Source organism: Copadichromis virginalis, linkage group LG8, assembly GCF_057382275.1.
Source record: "Copadichromis virginalis isolate Kocher_CV1m ecotype Utaka linkage group LG8, C_Virginalis_male_GT1.1, whole genome shotgun sequence".
Lineage (NCBI taxonomy): Eukaryota > Metazoa > Chordata > Actinopteri > Cichliformes > Cichlidae > Copadichromis > Copadichromis virginalis.
In genome coordinates, this window is record NC_140625.1 from 24,784,231 (window position 1) to 24,804,150 (window position 19,920).

Below are 19,920 nucleotides of genomic sequence, written 5' to 3' on the forward strand. Positions count from 1 at the left end.
AGGTGGGGAGACCGGTAACAAAGTCGAGCGAGATGTGAGACCAGGGCCGGTGGGGAGTAGTGAGTGGGTGGAGCTGGCCCATGGGATGTTTCGTGGATGGTTTATTACGAGCGCAGACGGCACAGGCAGACACGTAGTCCCTCACGTCCCGTAGTAGCGATTTCCACCAGAAGTGTCTGCTGAGGAGGCGCGCCGTTCTGCTCACGCCCGGGTGGCACGCGAATCGTGCTGTGTGGATCCAGTGGATGACTGCTCCCCGGGCGGCGGCGGGAACGAAGCGCCGTCCCGGCGGTCCGGTCCCTGGGTCAGGGTCCCCCGGGAGCGCTTGGCGAATGGTCTCCTCAATCTCCCAGGTGAGAGCACCCACCACGCAGGAGGCAGGCAGGATGGTGGCGGGGAGGGGCGCCTCGCTGTCGGGGGAATACAGACGGGAGAGCGCATCGGGTTTGATGTTTCGTGACCCGGGACGATAGGAGAGTGTGAAGTTGAAACGGGCGAAGAATAGGGACCAGCGAGCTTGACGGGGATTTAACCTCTTGGCGGTTCTAAGGTACAGTAGATTTTTATGATCTGTCCATATAACGAAGGGCTGTTCGGTCCCCTCCAGCCAGTGACGCCATTCCTCCAATGCGAGTTTTACCGCTAGGAGTTCCCTGTCGCCGATGTCGTAATTCCTTTCTGCGGGGGTGAGTCGGCGTGAGAAAAAGGCGCACGGCCGGAGTTTGTTCAGGGGCCCAGACCGCTGGGAAAGAACCGCCCCGACTCCCGCATCAGATGCGTCGACCTCAACAACAAACTGTTTAGAAGAGTCAGGATGGGTCAGAATGGGTGTGGACGTGAATAATCGCTTCAATTTAGCGAAGGCTGCGTGGGCCTCAGGGGACCATGTGAAAGACACCTTGGGTGAGGTGAGTTGGGTGAGAGGCGCGGCCACCTGGCTGTAGTTTCGAATGAAACGGCGATAAAAATTCGCAAACCCCAAGAAGCTCTGAAGCTTCTTTCGTGTCTCCGGAACCGGCCATTCCAATATTGCTTTGATCTTCACCGGGTCGGTCTTCACCTGCCCACCAGCGAGGATGTAGCCCAAGAAGGAAATGGATGAGGCGTGGAACTCACACTTCTCCGCTTTTACGTACAGTCTATTTTCGAGCAGCCGTTGTAGCACGCTCCTCACATGGATGCGATGGTCCTCGAGCGTCTTGGAGAAAATCAAAATATCATCCAGGTAAACAAAAACAAACACGTTCAGGAAATCCCGTAACACGTCGTTGACTAGGGCTTGAAAAACCGCCGGGGCGTTCGTTAACCCGAACGGCATCACTAGATATTCAAAATGCCCTAGCGGGGTATTGAAGGCGGTCTTCCACTCGTCGCCTTCACGTATCCGTACCAGGTGGTAGGCGTTCCGCAGATCTAGTTTGGTGAAGACCGTAGCTCCCTGGAGTGAGTTAAAAATAGAACTAATGAGTGGGAGGGGATATTTGTTTTTGACGGTGACGTCATTCAGCCCCCTGTAATCGATGCACGGGCGGAGCGTCCCGTCTTTCTTTCCCACGAAGAAAAAACCCGCAGCCACGGGAGAGGATGATGGCCTAATACGTCCTGCAGTTAGTGACTCCTGGATGTAATTCTCCATGGTTTCTCTTTCGGGGCGAGACAGGTTGTATAATCTGCTAGAGGGCAGCGAAGCTCCCGGGAGCAGATCGATAGCACAGTCATATGGACGGTGAGGCGGGAGTGAGAGCGCCTCATCTTTACTGAACACCTGCTGGAGATCGTGATAGTCGGGGGGCACGGAAGAGAGGTCCGGCGCGGGTGGCGGGGCGGGCCTCCGTTCCGTTGAGGCGGAGGGAACGGCTGACCTCAGGCAGTTCGCCAGACAAAACACACTCCAGCTCGCGATACTTTTTCCGGCCCAATCTATGTGTGGGTTATGTCTCTGTAACCAGGGGTAGCCTAGGATAAGCGGGGTGTCAGGAGCAGGAAAAGTGAAAAAGGACAGCTGCTCTTGGTGGTTACCTGATGTGATTAACCGTACAGGCGCGGTTTGGTGAGTTATGTATGCAAACACTTGGTTGTTTAATGTAGACGCAGGGATGGGCGGTTCGAGTGGAGTAAGAGACACAGCTAGCCTCTTAGCCAGCTTCTCATCCATAAGGTTCTGTTCCGCCCCGGAGTCCACTAACGCGGGGCATGTAAACGTCTGATTAGAAGTCACGATAGTAACGGACAGTAACAATCGGGGTCTAGTAGTGCTTAGAGTGCTGCCCACCCGTATCCCCGGACTCACCGGTGGGCCGGGTCGTTTGGGCGGACCGGGCAAACAGCGATGCGGTGACCGGGCCTCCCACAGTACAGACATTCTCCAGCCCGAAATCGGCGTTCCCTCTCCTCCGGAGAAAGCCGAGAGCGTCCGATCTGCATGGGTTCAGGCGGGGGCGGCGACGGAGAGCGCGCACACGCAGCTGGGGGCGGGGGCGGAGAAACGCGAAACCCGGGGCGCAATACGGAGCCCATAGGTTTAGATCGCCGCTCGGCATCCCTCTCCCGCAAGCGTCTGTCAATCCTACGGGAGAGGGAGGCCAATTCATCAAAGGATCTGGTCTCCTCGTGAAAAGCCAGTTGGTCCTTCATCTGGTCATTTAACGACCGTAAAAAAACCCCACGAAGAGCCGAATCGGGCCAACCCACGGCGACCGCTCGAGTACGGAATTCAACTAGGTACTCCGCAATACTGCGCCGCCCCTGACGGAGCCCCAGCAACTTCTGCGCGGCATCGTCCTCCGATACCGGAGGGGAAAACGTAGCCTGGAACTCCTCCAGGAAGTCATCGTAATCGCAATCACGAATGGGATGAGAACTTAAGTAGGCTTCAGCCCATGCTAGAGCACGCCCCCGTAACAATCCCACGAAGTGGGAGATCTTAGCAGTATCCGTGGGGAACGCGTCAGGCGTGCGACTGAAAAACAAGGAGCACTGGAAAAGGAACCCCCCACACAGGTCTAGCTCCCCGTGGAAGGGTTCCAGCGGCGGAGGCGACACGCCGCGGTGCACGGGGTCGGACGGCCTAGTTTGTAATTTATTCTGAGTGTCACTGAGCTCTTGACAACGGTCTTGGAGAGACTGGAGCTGCTGATCGTGGCGACCGAGGATAGCGCCCTGTTTATTAATAGCGGAGCGGAGTGGATCTGCTGGGTCCATACTGGCCAGTCCGTACTGTCATGAACCGAAGTTCCGAGCGCAGGCAGGACCCAGTAGCAGAACACACACACGAGGGTATGAGCGAATAAAGAAAGTAATTTTTATTGAAACTAAAGGTGTCCCGTGAGGGTAGCCAGAAAAACAACGGGTGAAACCAGACGAAACCGAGGAACCGCACAGGGAACGCCGAGAGCGGGGCTGTGAGAGGCTGTAAAACAAAAAGAGAGACAGATTACTGGGGTGCGGAAAAAAGGCAGCATATGAGGGAAGGTGGAGTGTGCGTCTCACGGTGATAGCCGGGCCGAGTGAACCAGAGGGGGGTGGAGCTCCAAAAGGGGTCGAGACGGCGAAGCTGAATGTGAACCGAATCCCAGGCGGACAGGTGGACAGGCAGGTGGCTCGAAAAAAACACGCCGAGTTGTGATCTGGGCACACAGGGAAAGAAAAACAGGGTTAGGTCCGATGGAGAGTTTGTCACACGAGTTCTTTTCCGCAGGCGTACGTTACCGCTGAGAGGCGACTACGGACTGGCGTGGAGCAGCAGGTAGGGCAGGATTAAATAGTCCACCTGGTGATCGCCTGGGATGGGATGCAGGTGTGGGGTTAGCAGCCACGCTCGTGGGCGTGGACATCCCAGCAGCACCCCGGACGCCGGGCCGCGGACCATGACAATAATAACAGAAGCGAAACGCAATATTGTGTCAGGACAATTCACTATTTATGCACAATAAACAAAGGAGCATAGCGCGACAATTTCTGTTCAGCGCCAGACTTGCTTGTAACCTATATCACTAATTATGTTATGAAAATGACGCATTAACTACTAAAAAACACTGACCTTCGTGTAAATGTTTGGAGCAGACTAACCTGTGAGCTGGAGGGTTCTGGGACGTTATATTTGATCTTTGAATGGCTGCAATCCAGGCCATCCGTCGCCTCTTTGTTACTTCGGAAACATGGCTTGAACAATTTCTCTTCAACGACGTAATCCGATAACAACCGATCTCTTTACCCGTCGGCTTCCCGTGGCTGTCATGCGACCGGCTATTGCAGTTAATAATACAACGGCTTCTTGACATTTTTGTGTTTCTTTTTATCGCTGTATAACTGATTTTAATTGAAAGCCTGCGTGCGCTAGTACCGCTTGCCACGAGTTCCCAGAATCCTTTGCGGTTCTACCCGTGAATGACGTCACATTTTCAATCTCTATATAATATGCATGTTAAATTTTATATTTGGGGTAAAATATCAAGTCTTTTCAAGTAAACCGGTTCAAGTCCAATTCAAGTCCCAAGTCACTGGTGTAAAAGTCCAAGTCAAGTCACAAGTCTTAGAACATTTTTTCAAGTCAAGTCTGAAGTCATAAAATTAATGACTCGAGTCTGACTCGAGTCCAAGTCATGTGACTCGAGTCCACACCTCTGGCGTGTAATGCAGGAAGGTATGTTTTTGGTTAGCTTGCTTTAAAAACACTATTAGAAAATAGATATTTCTTTTTTCTTCTCTTGAGCCTTGAGCTCTCTGCAGTGCTTTTGAATCTCTTGATGCATTTTTAGTCAACTACAGAAGAGACCAGATGAGTGCTTTTCAGATATTTAGGTACCATTAGGCATATGTAACAGAGCATTTTTAGGGGAATAATTATTTTGATGGCCTCTAAAATACAACTGCTTTGTTTGCAGTTATAGTTTTGCTTCTGCGAGCATCCAACTTCACTGCAAACAGCTTGTTGAATGCACTTCTGAACTATGAAATTGCTCTTTTTTTAACAAATAGTCTCACTTATGTTCTCGCCAAACACTGATTCATGACAAAAAAGCCCTGTGTAAACAAAAGGTTAAATCACAAAAAAACTTTTCAAACAAACTGCATGTGGTTACTATAGAAACCAGTACATACAATTACTAAAGGTTACTCTCAAACAATCTGCCTGGCAGTGCTCTAAGCATTTCTGAGCACATATCATGCAGGAATGTGACAGCTTTGCTGTCACACATGCTCCTAGTGGGAACTGTTTCACCTCCTACAAGTATGTATTTTGACAAGAGTGTGCTGTGCTAGAGTGACTTTCAAATTAAACATGTGCAACTGGCTGTAGGCTAACTTGCAACTTCTGCATGTTGTGCTGCTATGTAACATGCCATTAGAGACTGTCCGTGCAACCACTTTAACAGCCGGCCGCTCCTTGTAGCTCCCTCAGTGCAGTCATTTCTTTTAGTTATTGGAAGGTTTTAGGACGTTGACACCTGCCGTTTTGAGGTGTGCCTGATCTCTAAAATGAATTGCCCTAATCCATTTCGTATCCTGGTGCTATTGAAGTTTTCTCTCACAGACGTAGCCAGGTGTTTTCCAGATATTGAAAAGACACAAGCACACAATCAAGTATCACTTTGCAAGTAATGAAAAGGGTTTTTTTTGGCTGCTCCCTTATTTTCCCAAGGGGCTGCCATGGTAGATGGATCCCCAAATTTGATTTGGCACAGTTTTTTATTTTATGCCAGTTGCCCTTCCTATCTGAACCTTCTCATTTGTCTGGCAGAAAGAGTACACTGTCTTCTCATCTTTTGAGGGTGGATTTGTGTCTCCTCCTAGTCTCAAACTGGGGATGCCCACCACTATACCACATATTCACCTATTAGCTTTCAGGTAATCAACTTGGTAAACAATTGATACCCTAACAACTCAATTTAAAAGCTTTTTGTTCTACAGAACACAATTAGAAGTTCAATGTGCTTGAAACTTTTTAAAAGCAAAGGTCTATACCTGCGTTGAATAAACAGAAAGTCATTGTTTTCTCTTTATGGCTTCATCAAACTGCCCATTCTCACTCCCAGCTTGTCATAAATCAATGCTTTCAAAGGACCTTTTGGCTTTATATTTAAACGCATTGGTTAAGCGGCATTTTTCAGCCTGCAGGGTTAATGTTAGGATGTGATCTAACTTGTAAATGAATTTGAAAATAAAAAATTAGTACACAAACCATCATCTCCTCACTAGCCTTTTCTGAACGAACTTCCAGATGCGTACTTTGTTCCTCATTAAAAGAGGAGCATTATCTGTTGGCTTCAGAAATTACAGCAGGTGGTGAGTCAAGGCACTGATGCCAAAAGAGCCCTTACGACACTAGCGGAGTCTGACAGAATGACAGCATTTCACACTATTTAAGTCATTTTTAGGTGTGTCTTTGCAGTCTAATTGCAACAAAACAGGGACTGTTTTAATGCAGTCCTTTCTCAAGCCAAAACCTTAGACACCTTAGCAAGACAGTGCTAAGTGTACACTTCTATCCTTGCAAAAAGTACATGTCACTCTGCCGCCACCTGGCACCGAGGCAGTACTGCTATCACAGCTGGACACCGAAGTCAAGGTCATTGTGAGAATGTCAGCTGCTGAAGACATGAGGCTTCAACCTTTGTCCCAGGGGGGTGTTCTGTTTGTCTGTGTGTGTGTGTGTATGTGTATGTGTGTGTATGTTTGCATAAAAGACATTTTAATGCAGGTGTTTGCTGTCTGAGCTTAGTGCCTGTGTCTAAGTAAGTGTGTGAGGGATGGCTTCACTGTGATGGCTGGGTTAGCCTCTCAAGTATCATTATCGGTGGAATAAACAACAGCTAAGCTGCGATGTCCTCAATGCCCTTGTTCTTCTATTAGATAGTCTTAAGTTTGTGTATTTAATGTGTGTGCGCACTCAAATGCTTTTCAGCTTGTTCGTGCCTATAAATTAAAAAACTTCTTTGAATTCTACTTTTGTCTTAATTAGTTTTTTTTTTAGTTTATTAAGAGTTAAAAGTATTTAAATCTTTTTCTCGTGTGTTTCTGTGCTTGTTAAAAGGTACCTAATCCCTTCACTGGACCGCTCCCATGCTGGCTTTTACCGCTGCATTGTGAGAAATCGGGTGGGAGCCCTTCTGCAGAGGCGCACAGAAGTACAAGTGGCCTGTAAGTATTAACACAGGACGCAGCTGAAGCACAGATTCAACGAATGAATAAACGGCTGTCTAATAGACACATGCTGATTTAAGCGAGAGAAAGCGTGTGCGCTTAACTGCAGCAGTTTAGTACACAGTAGGCCCACGCTATCTTTGGGTGCCTTTGTATCAAGGACTGACTAGGGAGGGACAGTTGCTGGCAGGGTGAAAGATCTACCTGCATCTCATTCAGAGTGTTATCATCCCAGACAGCTGTTCCACTCAGCATTCTCATTAGATTGATATTGTTGCCATGGTTCTTTTTAACTTTGCTTCATTTCAATATGACCGCTGCTTTTTTCATTCTCTCTCCTTTGTCAACAACATCTGTTGTTTCTTTGGCAAAAATAGAGCTCCCGTGCACAGTGTTTCTGCAAATTTTCACATTCGTTTTCAGGCCACTCAGCTCCCTCGTCTTGTTAACGAGCTATTAGACGTGCCACTGAGGTGTCTGGAGTGTTGTCACATCAAATCCACCCCCCCTTCCCATATACACAACTTGTCCATTATCGTGCTTTACTAGGGTATGCCTGGTTCACTTGCTTCCCTGTGTTCCAGCCGCATTTGAATGGATGTAACGTACAGCTGTACCTGTCGATGCACTCAACCAGCCACTAAAGAGAAAGAAATGGGAGGGTGATAGGAAATTGAGTCCCACGGGTCGACTTCTCTCGTATTCGGCAAACACACTGTTGCCGAAGCCTCTCCTCCAGGAGACGGACTTTTTGTGGCGTCCATCACTGGTTCTGTTTGTTGTTTCGGCTTCCTCCCTCTCTTGACTTTGTCATCTGGCCACCACTGCTTTCTATTTATTTCTTGGCCTCCACCCTGCTGTTATTTCAGTTCCTATTTATTCCAAACACTTCCCATTTCCATAATTCTCTTCTTCCCTCTCAGTTGCTCATGAAGTGGTATGGATGGTGACGCAGAGTAAAAAAGGAGAATTAAGGACACCTGCAAAAGGAATGGATGAGCTGGACAAGGGAGGGAGAGGGAGAGGGAGAAGAAGAAAGAAGGAAGGATAGATGGAGAGATTTCTTCTAGAAACTATTCTATTGAGGCAGCACAATTAGAATTGCAGAGACACACCTCAGAGAAAGGGAAACATGCCGAGGCATTAGAGATTAGGGAAGAAGGGGAGGAGGACATCACATCACTGAAACTGCAGATCAAAGTCGGGGGATTTGCACACTTCCCAGATTTTCATTTAAGCTAAGCACCACAGCTGCAGCGTAAAGCCAGATTACCTTTTTTTATTCTCTTGAAAGAGAGTGAGGAAAAATAAGTCTGCCATCGATTCACAACCACCGCAGCATCCTCGGTTCAGACTCCCTCACCTTCATCCCTGAATGTTCCCGAGATATTATCTCCAAAATGTGTGTCATAATTGGGTTTTCAATGTAACATTTTATTTATTTCTGCCTATTGTTCCCCTTTAAATCACGGAGGCAAATATATGATCTTTGGAGAAAAATAATGCTGTGACTGTGTTTCAGACTGTGCTGGAGGAGGAAAACATAAAGTCTACTTGTTACTGTTGTCCTGTAAAGGTTTACAATCAGCATCTGCTAATGTAACAGCATAGGGGAATTTCACAACCCACAACAGATGAATTTACAGCTAGTTGATAAATTCCCATTAGAAATCGGGAGTGGAAAGGGGGGGGGGAGGTGGTAATATTAGTCCAGCGTTTTGTCAGCTTTTAAGATATAATGAGGCAAGGGATGAATAAAAATACTCTAACAAATGAAATATATTACGAGATAATAGAGAAGCGGCATAGCTGGTCATCTACTATGTTGCGCAATGCATCCACACAGGAGGATACGGGATATGAATATTAGTCAATTTAGCGTCCCTCGATGTCCCTCTGTGAGTCGTTACGTGCCGGTTCCTTCTAGCCTTGCTTGATGTACCATGGAAACCATGGCAACAACACTTTGCTGTCCATCAAATAGCTATAGTGTGAAATTTCACAATAGACAGCAGATGACAAAAGCTCTGTGGTTACCAAAAGTCAAAGAAGAAGAAAGCAAGAGTAATTTGTTCCTGCGACTGTCAGTCTCACTCTCTTGTTCTCTCTTGCTTCCCTTGTTTTTGTCTGTGTATTGTGTGTTTTCCTTTAGTTATGGGAAGTTTTGAGGAAGGCGAACGTACCCAGTCAGTCTCTCAGGGAGAGGGTGCTGTGATTCCAGCACCACGCATTCGCAGCTTCCCTCAGCCACAAGTCACCTGGTTCAGAGATGGGCGCAAGATTCCACCCAGCAGCCGCATGTGAGTTTTCTTCTCTTGTTGTTTTTCTGTTTTTTTGTTCGTTGGGCCTTTTGTGTCTTATTTGGCTTTTCTGTTTGACTCTAGAAATATTTTTTGGGTTTGTTTTTTTTTTCCTTTTTTTTCCTTTGTCCCTGAAGGTGTTTGAGGGCTTTAGTTTGAGAGCAGCTGTTCCTATCTGTTGTTTGTTTTTCATCTTGCTAGATTTTGTGCTGAAGGACAGCTTGAATTTCTTCTACAGAACAAGGGCTGAAGACAAAACGGTTTCAGCACTCTGTGTGCAATGGGATATCTCTCGTCTTACACATTTTTTTTCAATTTTGTAAGAAAACCCTTTTCTATTTCCTTATCTATGTCTTTTTCTTAATGTTGCCCATTGTCTGTCTTTATTTTGTTGTTTTTGCTTGCCAACCAACAGCAAAATCATGGTCTGACAGGGCTATGGAGCACTGGGCCTCCTGACAGCCTATTTGTATTGCTGTCTCATTCTGGTCACTTAAAAAGGTAGAATGCAAATATGAAGGTAGATTTTTTTAAAGTGCTTTCTTCACTTTAACGTGCTATGTGGCCCAAGAAAGAAGCAGATACAAACTTTGTTATTTTATTACTAATTGAAAATGTACTGCATCTGTACACTGTCAGCACAACCTGACAACTACATTTCCCAAAATGCAACTTGACTGTTTGGTTTGGGCATTTGCATGTATTATGTTAGTTTTGCCTAAAATATCTGAGTTACTTTAGAATATTTGTCCATAAATATACTTGCCTATACTTGTGCTCCAAGAACATTTGACAGATTAATTAAGATTATGTTCCCCGTGATGCTACACAGGCTACACCTCCACACGGTAGGGTTTTAACTTTATCTTTCAGTGACTGACATTGTACTGAGGTTACTCACATCTTTGTGGGGGGGATATTTGTGTGTACCAGCGTGTGCGTTAAAAAGTCACTTATCCCGTCTCATCACATCTGCATTTCTTCACAGTGGGAGGTGACCTTGCCCTTAGTTAGAGTGAATCTTTCTTATCATCTTCTCATCATCAGTAATCATCCCCTGACCTAGAATCACAATGAGACAAATGCCCAGGCGTACTGAGAAGATGAAGGTTGCTGGCCACCGGTAGCCTGCTCTGTCTGTGTTTTTAAAGAATAGTTTTTTTAATAAGAAGGATCTACAAAATAAGTTGAACTTCTTATTTCTCTCAAGCTGATGCGGTTGTGTTCTCTGACATCGTTACAGCTGGTTCCTTATTTCTCAGGTTTTTTGTAACCTGGTGTGCGCTGTGCAGATAGAACAAAATGGACAAGCTGAAGGCATGAGCGAGCCCGTCTTTACGAGCATCTCTATAATCCATCAGTGTGGGAGTATAGGAATTCCCAGATGGCATTGAACTGTGTTGGAAGATTGGTGCTTCAGCTAGAAATGATGAGACGTTCTGTGGAAAGTTATTGAAAAACAGCATTGTATTTGTCTTTGAATTATGTACTTCCTCTTTCTGTGGCGCAGACTGTAGTTTTCTCAGCAGTATGCTGTTCTTTTAGAAGATCTTCAGCAAATCAGTGAACCTCATGCACGACTATAAAAGGTTATGCTTCTCTGTTGACGTCACAAGTGGTATGTGCAGTGACCAGTGTGTCAGGCATAATAGCGGCTTCATTTGCCGTTCTGTCGCTGTCTCCCTCCTCTATCTCGCTCCCTTCTTTTGTCTCCATTATGGGCCACCCGCTGTGTGTACTTTGCTGCTCTTCATCCTCACTTCCTACCCCGCAGCTCTGAGAATGCTAATACCACATGCACTACCAAGGTCACAGTGTGCAAATGAGCACTGTTGATAACAGGCAGCCTTTTTTATTGAAAATCATTTAATTGAATTTGATTCATGCCACTAGCGTTTACTCTGTAGAGGCATCAAAGTCTCGCTAGTGGAGGAGAGAATGAGGGAGTGCGACTGAGTGAGTCGCACCAAACCACAAGTGTTGCCGTCATGAAGGCTCTATCTCTCTAAATCTGTCACATCGTTATGCATTTCTTCAGACGTTCTCTTGTTGTAAGACCACCTGGAAGATCTCGGTGTGCCATGTGTTACAAGAGTTATATAGTGGAACAAGCTAAAGTGGAATGGCGGTGAAGGAGAATGAGGACTGACAAAAACATGCCATGGATTAGAACCAGGGTGACCATTTCCCCTAATTGTCTCCTGCTCTTGCTAGCCATCCTAAGGTGTCATAAGTTTAATTTACAGGCTCCTCAGGGGTCTGTCTTGCTGCTTGTCTGCGCCCCTACAAAAGAGAAAAGAGCAAAAACAATCAGATCGCTCAAAAAATGTCGAGGCTCTCATCCAACCAATCTAATACCTAATATAATTCACACTCGCTCTGGAGGCTGCTGTACGACCAATTTCTTTTCTTTCTTTTTTTTGCATTGTGCTTTCATTTAGTTGAAATTCTGGGAGTTTCCTCAAACTGTATCGTGTAGTTCGAGAGTTCTTGTGTGATATTTTTTGTACGTGGTAGAAAGGTGAGAGAAGCTGAGAAATCACTCAAGGATGACACTTGTTGATTGCAAGGACTCTTGTGAGGTGCTCTAGGTCTCAGGTTGGGTACACATATAAAAATACACATCTCAGGAGAACAAGTACATACCTCAAAATGTTTGTATTTATAGCTGTATAAATCTTTATCTGGCTGCAGAATTGAATCCATGATTCAAATGCAAATCTTTCGAGTACATAGGGAGGATGTCTGGAGAATAGAGAGTAATCCTCTATATACAGGATTACTGAATATAAGATTCAGTAATATAGATTATAGGCAAGATTCAGATATCTAAGTATTGATTAATCAAAAAACTGGTGGAGCATACAGCTGCTGTACAGAACATGGTGCAAAGTGTGTACTAAATTTCCACTTACTAAGCTGTTTGGCTCCTAGGCATCAATTTTCAATAAGTGATGTTGAATGTTTTTAGACCACTTTTCTCAGTACACACAACACCCACATCATCACATGCTTAGCTATGAAGCTTACAGAACTTGCAGTTCAGTCCTCGGGTCTTTATACCTCACTGTTCACAATAAGGAATTGCTCAGATTGGATCATGTCCTCACCTCATCTTGTTGTCCATAACACCCCACACCACAGTCCCGTCCTGATTCGCCTCATGTTTCCTATTTTGGCTTAAACTGCGGATGTCTGTGGCATTTTTATGTCCTTTGGCCACCCACAGCTGGGAACTGAATTTACTCTTCAGAAAGAGTAAATATGATCTAGTGGATGTGTGCAGAGAGGAATGGATTTTGGGTGCAAATCAAGTTCATTTCAAAAAAAAAAAAAAAAGAGAGAGAGAGAGAGAGAGAGAGAGAGAGAGAAAAGGCTAGCTCACAGTCAGCATTCGATATTGGAATGCTGCTGACAGCATAAAATGCCCCCTTCAGTTTATCAGGGACTAGGGCAGTGACTGTTCAAAACATGCCTGTTCAAAATAGCCTGATTGCTTGGCTTCCAGTCTTGCTATTTGCAGCTTTCTCAAGATCATAGACCAAGCGTTCACCCAAACTCCTTCAGAGTCGGCACTGGCTTTGTAGATTAGCAAATATTAATACTCACACTTTAAGAGGCTGACGTCTCATTAGGTATGACCAGCACTGTTCAAAGAGAGAATTAACCCTGGGTATAATATGGCTGTAACGAATAGAACGTGTTTACTTTCTTACGCGGGGTCAATGATGAAATATTTAGGAAATCCATTTGAAGGAGCTGAAAGATGCTTCTTTGAATAACTGAAATCGTATTGAGTGGTTTGTTTTAATACCAGAGCGTACCATGTCCATTCAAAACATGTAAAACAAATAATAGAATTACAATCCTGGATCCCGTTCTGGCTGATCTGGCACCGATTATTTCAGAATAATTGCATGATTATTTCAAAATGTGGTTTGAGTAAAGCACACTTCAGCACTCCAAGTTCTGATTGTGATTACTGGTTTGACAGTCATTTCACAACTCTGGTTCTGTATAAAACCTCTCAAAGACATTTTTGGGATTCTTATACAACTTGACGATCCCGACTGTCCATTACGGGTCAAATTCGAATTTGTTATATATTTTGGTTTATGCCATCTAAAGATGGTAATGGGGAAATATGTGATACCAGCTGAACATCATTATGTTAGTAGTATGAACACACCACCCAGGCCTTGAATGTGTAAACTTAATGAATGCTGCATTTTTGCTTCCCTGCTGCCAATATTCCCCTTGGCAAGGCTGCGTCTTACTGTGGCACAGTGACTGCTCACTTTCTGCAATGTGACTCGTGCAGCTGCTGGCCTCGGCGTGGGCAGAGACTCCTTTGCTCTCTAACAGTACGCCCATAAGCTCACGGAATCACTTATTGATGCGTTTGTCTCTTACAGTCTTTGCTGTGCTCATGTTGTGTACTGCCCAGGTTCAAAGCACATGTCCTTGTTTGACTGTAAGCTGAAATGTGCAACCAGATATTGATCTAGCTTTGCTTTAATGAATCAGTTCAGTCAGGGTCTTTTTGTTACAATATATGAAACAGGATGCAAGGAGAAAAAGAACTTTCTAATGGCTGACATTCTTCTCTCGGTGAATGGAAATGTAGTCGAGAGGATCTTCTCCATTCAGCTGCTGTGATTTGTTATGCTATTTTGGAGACTTAATGTCGTGTGTAATCAGAGCCTCTTTTAGTTAAATGCATTTGCCAGGAATTGTGTGGCTCCTGGCTGAAAGGTGAGTCTGTCGTTAGATATAGCGCTGGATTCTGTCCTCACTTTTTCACATCTGACAACAACTCACTACCCACTACCTGTTGTTTTTCTCCCAGAAACTTTCTATTGACATTTTGGCATGGATTTACACCGAAACAACCTTGTAGAGGTGTCTGTTAAGACAGAACACAGAGGAGCCTGACCTGGAGGAGTCAGTGGGAGGACATCGTTGAGACACATACACACACACTGCAGTTCGCTTGAGTAATTTGCTGTAGCTACTGATCAATTAATGGGCCCTGCCTGGGATGCTCAGGTCCTGTCAGCGTGCTATGGATTCTCCATTAGTCACGAGGACCAGTGAATAGCCATGCCCTTCCTTTGCATTTGCCTACAACTGCCCAGCATTAGTCATGAACCTGACGATCTTCAGGTCAAGAGAGAATAGACGACAAGGAGAAGCAAGAATAACATAAAAAAAATCACAATTTACATAGATTCCTAAATGAATGAATGGATGTATCTAGTCCTACAAGAAATAACTTACTATTCTTAAATATTTCTTGGTCCTCACTACTTGCAAGAGACCAAGAAATCTACTTTTTTTTCTTCCTTTGTCCAAAATTGACTGTTCATCAACTAGATTATTAGAAGTTTGAACAACAGCTGAAGCTATTGTGTGTTTAATTAAGACAAGATATATTTTAAGATAATATCCATCTGTTGTCTTTCTCTGAAGTTGGGTTGCAGTGGTAGCAGGCTATGTAGGGTATTCTAGATGTCCTTCTTCCCAATAATACTTTGTAGTTCCTCCTGGAGGACCACAAGGTGTCCAGTCCCAGGCCAGTGGAGGTATATAATCTCTCAAGCTCTACCCTAGGGTCTCCTTCCACTAACAATTTCCATTTCTGGAAAACCTCCAAATGGAGGTGAGGCATCTTAATGAGATACCCAAACAGCCTCATCTGGCTTCATTTTACATGCAGGAGCAGTGGCTCTACTCTGAGATCCTCCTGGATGTCTGAACTCCTCACCCTATCTCTATGTCTAAGCCTAGCCACCCTAGAGGGAAAACTAATTTTAGACAACTGTATTCACGACCTTACTCTTTTGGTCATTACCCATATTTCGGATTGAGACGTAGATTGATCGGTAAATCGAAAGCTTCACCTTTTTGCTCAGCACTCTGCTCACCATGACAGTTCAATGCAATGTCCGCATAACTGCTGACGCCGCACCAATCTGTCAGTCCAGCTAACACTCCGCATTTCCATCATTCATGAATAAGACCCCAAGATACTTGGAACTTGTTTGCTTGAGGCAAGGAAGCCTCGAGCCTCCCTCCCCAATCCACAGGGAGCATTCCAACATTTTCCATCAGAGAACCAGGGCCTAAGACTTGGAGGTGCATGAGCAAGGTTATGCTTTAATGAAGCCAAAATTATACAATATCTACCTAATGATTAATCCTGAAAGTGTACACTTAAAAACTTTTTTTTTAAAGTTTCCTTGTATTCCTTTCAGTTCTGTGCTGTATGTTGACGTCTGTTTATACAAGGACAGTGAAAGTAGAAAAAGAAACTCCAGGGAAATCAAAAGATCTGTGAAGCAGCAATCAAGAGGTTTTTATTGTTGTTTTGGGCTCTTGCCAATATTGGTAGATCTCTAGGTTCCACTGAGCCAGACTTTCTTCCTTTATTTATTTATTTTTAATAAGTCTTTAGCTCTCCAAGCCTTCTAAAGATCTTTCAACATTTTTCTTCAGACATTGGCTGTTTTTTCACTGATTTTCAGTCCTTGTTACCATTTTCAGATGATTTTTTAGTTAACTTATTAAGCCATTTAACAGTGACCTATACAGTAAATCATTCAGGCATAAAATAGGCCAACTCAAACGATCAACGAATGTTGTACCTTAGCAAAGAACCAGTTTTAAATTGTATCTATAGGGTCCTGTTGCAAAAACACATCATTTATTGCCATTGTGTTAGTTAGCTTTGTTCAAATCTTCGTCACTTTGTACGCAGGAGGTTATGAAAGAGGTACAAGAGTGAGTGTCTCCAGTGTTCTGTAAAGCATGGTGGAGACTGTCATGATTTGGGGCTGCCTTTCAGTCAGTGGTGTTGAGGATCTTGTCAAAATTGATGTTATGAAGTTATGAGTTATGAAGGCAGCAAAGTCCAGATTTTCATCCACCGTGTAGTACCACATGGAAAGCATCCGATTGGCAACAGTTTCATTTTGTTATCATTCATTTTCAGCAGGGTTGGGGTGATTCCAAACAGTAAAAGCATGCCTGGGTAGAAAAACACACAGTGGAATACTAAAAGTGTTGGATTGGATGTCACAACATTATTAAGGTAGTATAGGATCGTCTCAACAGCGAAGGGAACAAAAGGCAGCTAACATCCAAAGAAGAGCTTTAGACTTCCTTCAAGCCCGGAGAACTATTTTTGAAGAAAAAAATCAAGAAAGCTACCTTAGAGAGTTCAGGCTCTGTTTAAGAATAAAAGTGGTCATTTATTTTACGTTTTGTTGCCTTACATACTCTTTTTCCGTTTGTGTTTGCACCTGTTTCAATAAATCACGGCATCTGCTTCCCATTTTCCACTGATGCATTAGCTCTTGCATATCTGTAAAGTCACAATTACCGTTGAATGATATGTACAAGGTTTTTCTAGTGACATATTGTATGCTGATATCCAGACAACGTTTTTAAGGAAAGCCTTGCTTAGTTCAGCAATAGTATGACAAACCATATGCTGCACATATTACAGCAGCATAGCTCCATATAAGAGTGCTTGACCTGACACTTAAAATTTTAATGGCAATAGCAGTGCATTATGAAATGAAAAATATGACAAAAAAGCCTCAAATTGAAAAGCTAAAATCATGTAAAAAGCAAGAATTGTAGCACACTAGCCTTTTAAAAAATTACAGCATTTGGTCTCATTAGTTTCCAAACTCTTGTGGTGTTGGTCAAAGATGTGATGCAATACAGATGTAAACATGCCCATGCATGTTTGAATTGTGTGGCTGGCATCAAACTCAAAATGAGCACATTTTTCCCCCCAAAAAATATGTAGAATTTCCCAGCTTTAACATTTGATATATTGTACTGTTTTCAATTAAATATAAAGTTTCAGTGATTTGAAAACCATTGCAATGTGTTGCAGCATCCCAGTGTTTTAACAATGGGTCACAGTAGAGCGATCCAATCTAGCTAAACCACGCTGTGAATGGGATCGAGAGTCGCCACGGAGACTCACAATAAGAAATGATTGATTATTAAAAACACTTTCCTATTGAACGACTAATGAATTAATTATTTTTAATCTTAATGCAGGTTGATTTTTATGTAAGAATTCAGTTGATGGTTGAAGAATTTAGGGGTGTCCTGTTATGGTAAGACAATCGAGTTACTCCGCTAATGAAGGCTTGTCTTAAATGGCTTTGAGTTCATTTAGATGTCACTATTTGAGCATTATTGGGGACATCCTTATATTGGTTTGAACACTCAATGAACCACAAGTGAAAGGGAAGCAGAAAGCGAACAGTAAGGCACAAACCTTCAGTCCATACACCCAGTGAGAAAACAAGTGCCTGTTTTCATGACCAACACTCCCTCACCTCCTCTCATTTCTCTCACTTCTTCATCCCTCCATCCCCAGGAGCTGTGGCTTTTTCATCACAACTCTGTTGAGCGGTAGGGCTTGTAGCCTGTTGCTTGCTTTCACTCTAGCTTTCTTTTTCCTTCATCTGTCTACTGCCTGTGGTTTGACTTATACCTTAGCCAGCGATGTGAGCCATTTGATCCTGCTGACCCCCCTCTCTCTCTCTCCTGGGGGGTGGCCATCAGCCAACTGGGGCCATTTGTCTGCATGTAATGGAGGTCTGAGGCTGTGGAGCGAGGTTAGGCCCCTCACGGCCCAGTGGAGAAGGACAGCCACGACAGATGCCAAAACACTAGAGAGTGTGTGTGTTTGTACGTGATAGAGCAGGACCAGCACTGTCAGACTGTGTCAGTGCTGGATTAACAAAATAAGATATGTATACAAGCTGACAAAGTCGGTGGTTGAACTCTCTGGAGATGCACTGTGAAGCCACTATTCCAGCGCTGGGACCACATGTTTTTAACTAAAGGGAGCAACCGTGATCATTGTATATTTAATTTTGCTGTAATATAATTTATTTTTAATAATGGAAATTAGAGACGGGAAGCAGCTAGTGGCAAATAAAACATTTATAGTTATATCTATTTCAATCAAACATAAATCCTCATCATCATTATTGATGAAAGTGCTACAGAATCATTATAAGGCTGGCATTCATTGAAAAAGCGCCCTTGATTCTTTACATAAAAAATTGATCCACAAGAAAGTAATTGCATATGGGAGTAATACTGCTTATTGCTGCAAGCAAAATTAGGGTTGCGTAAAAGCTGCACAGTTGGCCAAGATGTTTCTGGGCAGCTGTCCTGCCTACCAGGCTCTCTTGTAGACCATGGCTTTTTCTGAAGAATAATAATGGAAAAGGAAATTGGGTTGGAATAAAAAAGAGAAAGCATTCTAAGATGTGGGAATAAACATTAAAACTAGACAGAGACAGAGGCATGTTCACACATATCTGATTTGTCCAAATTTCTCAGCCTTGTGGCTTGATAAATCCCTGCACCGTGCCGGATACGTGCTAAGCCATCGTTATAAGCAAGCCTCCGACAGCTGCTCACAACACCGCTGAGAGATGGGGATTTGAATAAGAGTGACCAAAATCAGACAGACAACGATAAAAGAGAAAAAAATAATGAACATGTTAACTTCAAGAAGCATGTAAAACATTAACTGCTCTTTTAAGCGAAATTCTTATCTTTCCCTTCTTGCTCCCTTGATATACATGCAAAGCCATTCAGGATAATTGGCTTACTTTTAATTTCTTCCAGCGTCATGTGGTCTTTGATCCCTGAGGCCCAGCACACACTGGGAGTGGTTAGATGTGCTGAACAAGCTGTGTAACCAAGTTTTGTGTGACCCCCACTGCACCAGCCCTGATTACAGGCTGGGGGGAGTGAATGCTCAGCATGGGAGCACATTAAAATCAACTAGCAGGGGGAAAATGCCTCCTGCTCCTAGAAACTGATGAAATCTGGTTTTGCTCTGGATAATATTAGTTTGAACTCAGTTTGGCAGGTGCTTTGACATGCTCCTGAATGATCTTTGAGGGAAAATAAAGAACTTCAAAGATCACCTGATACGTTGCATTATCACAGAGAGAATGGGCTGCGTCGTCGAGGTCATTGGAAAGCTGTGGTTAGCAGTGCTAGCTTGTATATTTTGGTCTTTCATAAGTGGCAGGTAAAGAAGTTAAGCCCTGGATTGTGTCCCCGTTTTGGAAAGGTCCTGGGAAGCCACCCGGGATTCATTCGGTGCTTTGGACACTTCCGTTCTACCCGCATCCCTGAAGAGATCCATAATTCATGGCTGTGTGTCCAGGATGTCACCGCTCCAGCGAGCTAGCATTAAATATTTACCTCAGATCATAAGCCACAGCCATTGAGGCCTGCTTGTCCCTTTAGGAAGAGTGTTTTCAGTCTCAGCATGCATGAAGAATCCCAGATGAGCCCAGCGACTGGAGCTGCTTTAAGATGTTTGAAAATCAATCAGCTCCAAGATGCATCTCATAAGTCATCACGCTCTAAATGCTAACAGCACAGGTACCTCTATGCCACATGCACAGCATATTGCTCT

At 44.2% G+C, this 19,920-nt stretch overlaps 1 protein-coding gene and 1 long non-coding RNA gene across 2 annotated transcripts in view; one reads left to right on the plus strand and one right to left on the minus strand.

Annotated features, from left to right (window-relative positions):
• sdk2b (sidekick cell adhesion molecule 2b) overlaps positions 1–19,920 on the plus strand; it is a 302,311-nt gene that overhangs the window by 231,146 nt on the left and 51,245 nt on the right. The window contains exons 3-4 of the mRNA XM_085466738.1: positions 7,034–7,140; positions 9,296–9,443. Coding sequence (XP_085322864.1) covers positions 7,034–7,140; positions 9,296–9,443 — 255 coding nt within the window. The remainder of the gene's footprint in view (positions 1–7,033; positions 7,141–9,295; positions 9,444–19,920) is intronic.
• On the minus strand, positions 3,373–3,870 carry LOC146703487 (uncharacterized). Its single transcript, XR_014922019.1, has 3 exons — positions 3,709–3,870; positions 3,490–3,626; positions 3,373–3,409 (listed from the first exon to the last, which is right to left on the minus strand). It is a non-coding gene; the product is annotated as an uncharacterized LOC146703487 (long non-coding RNA).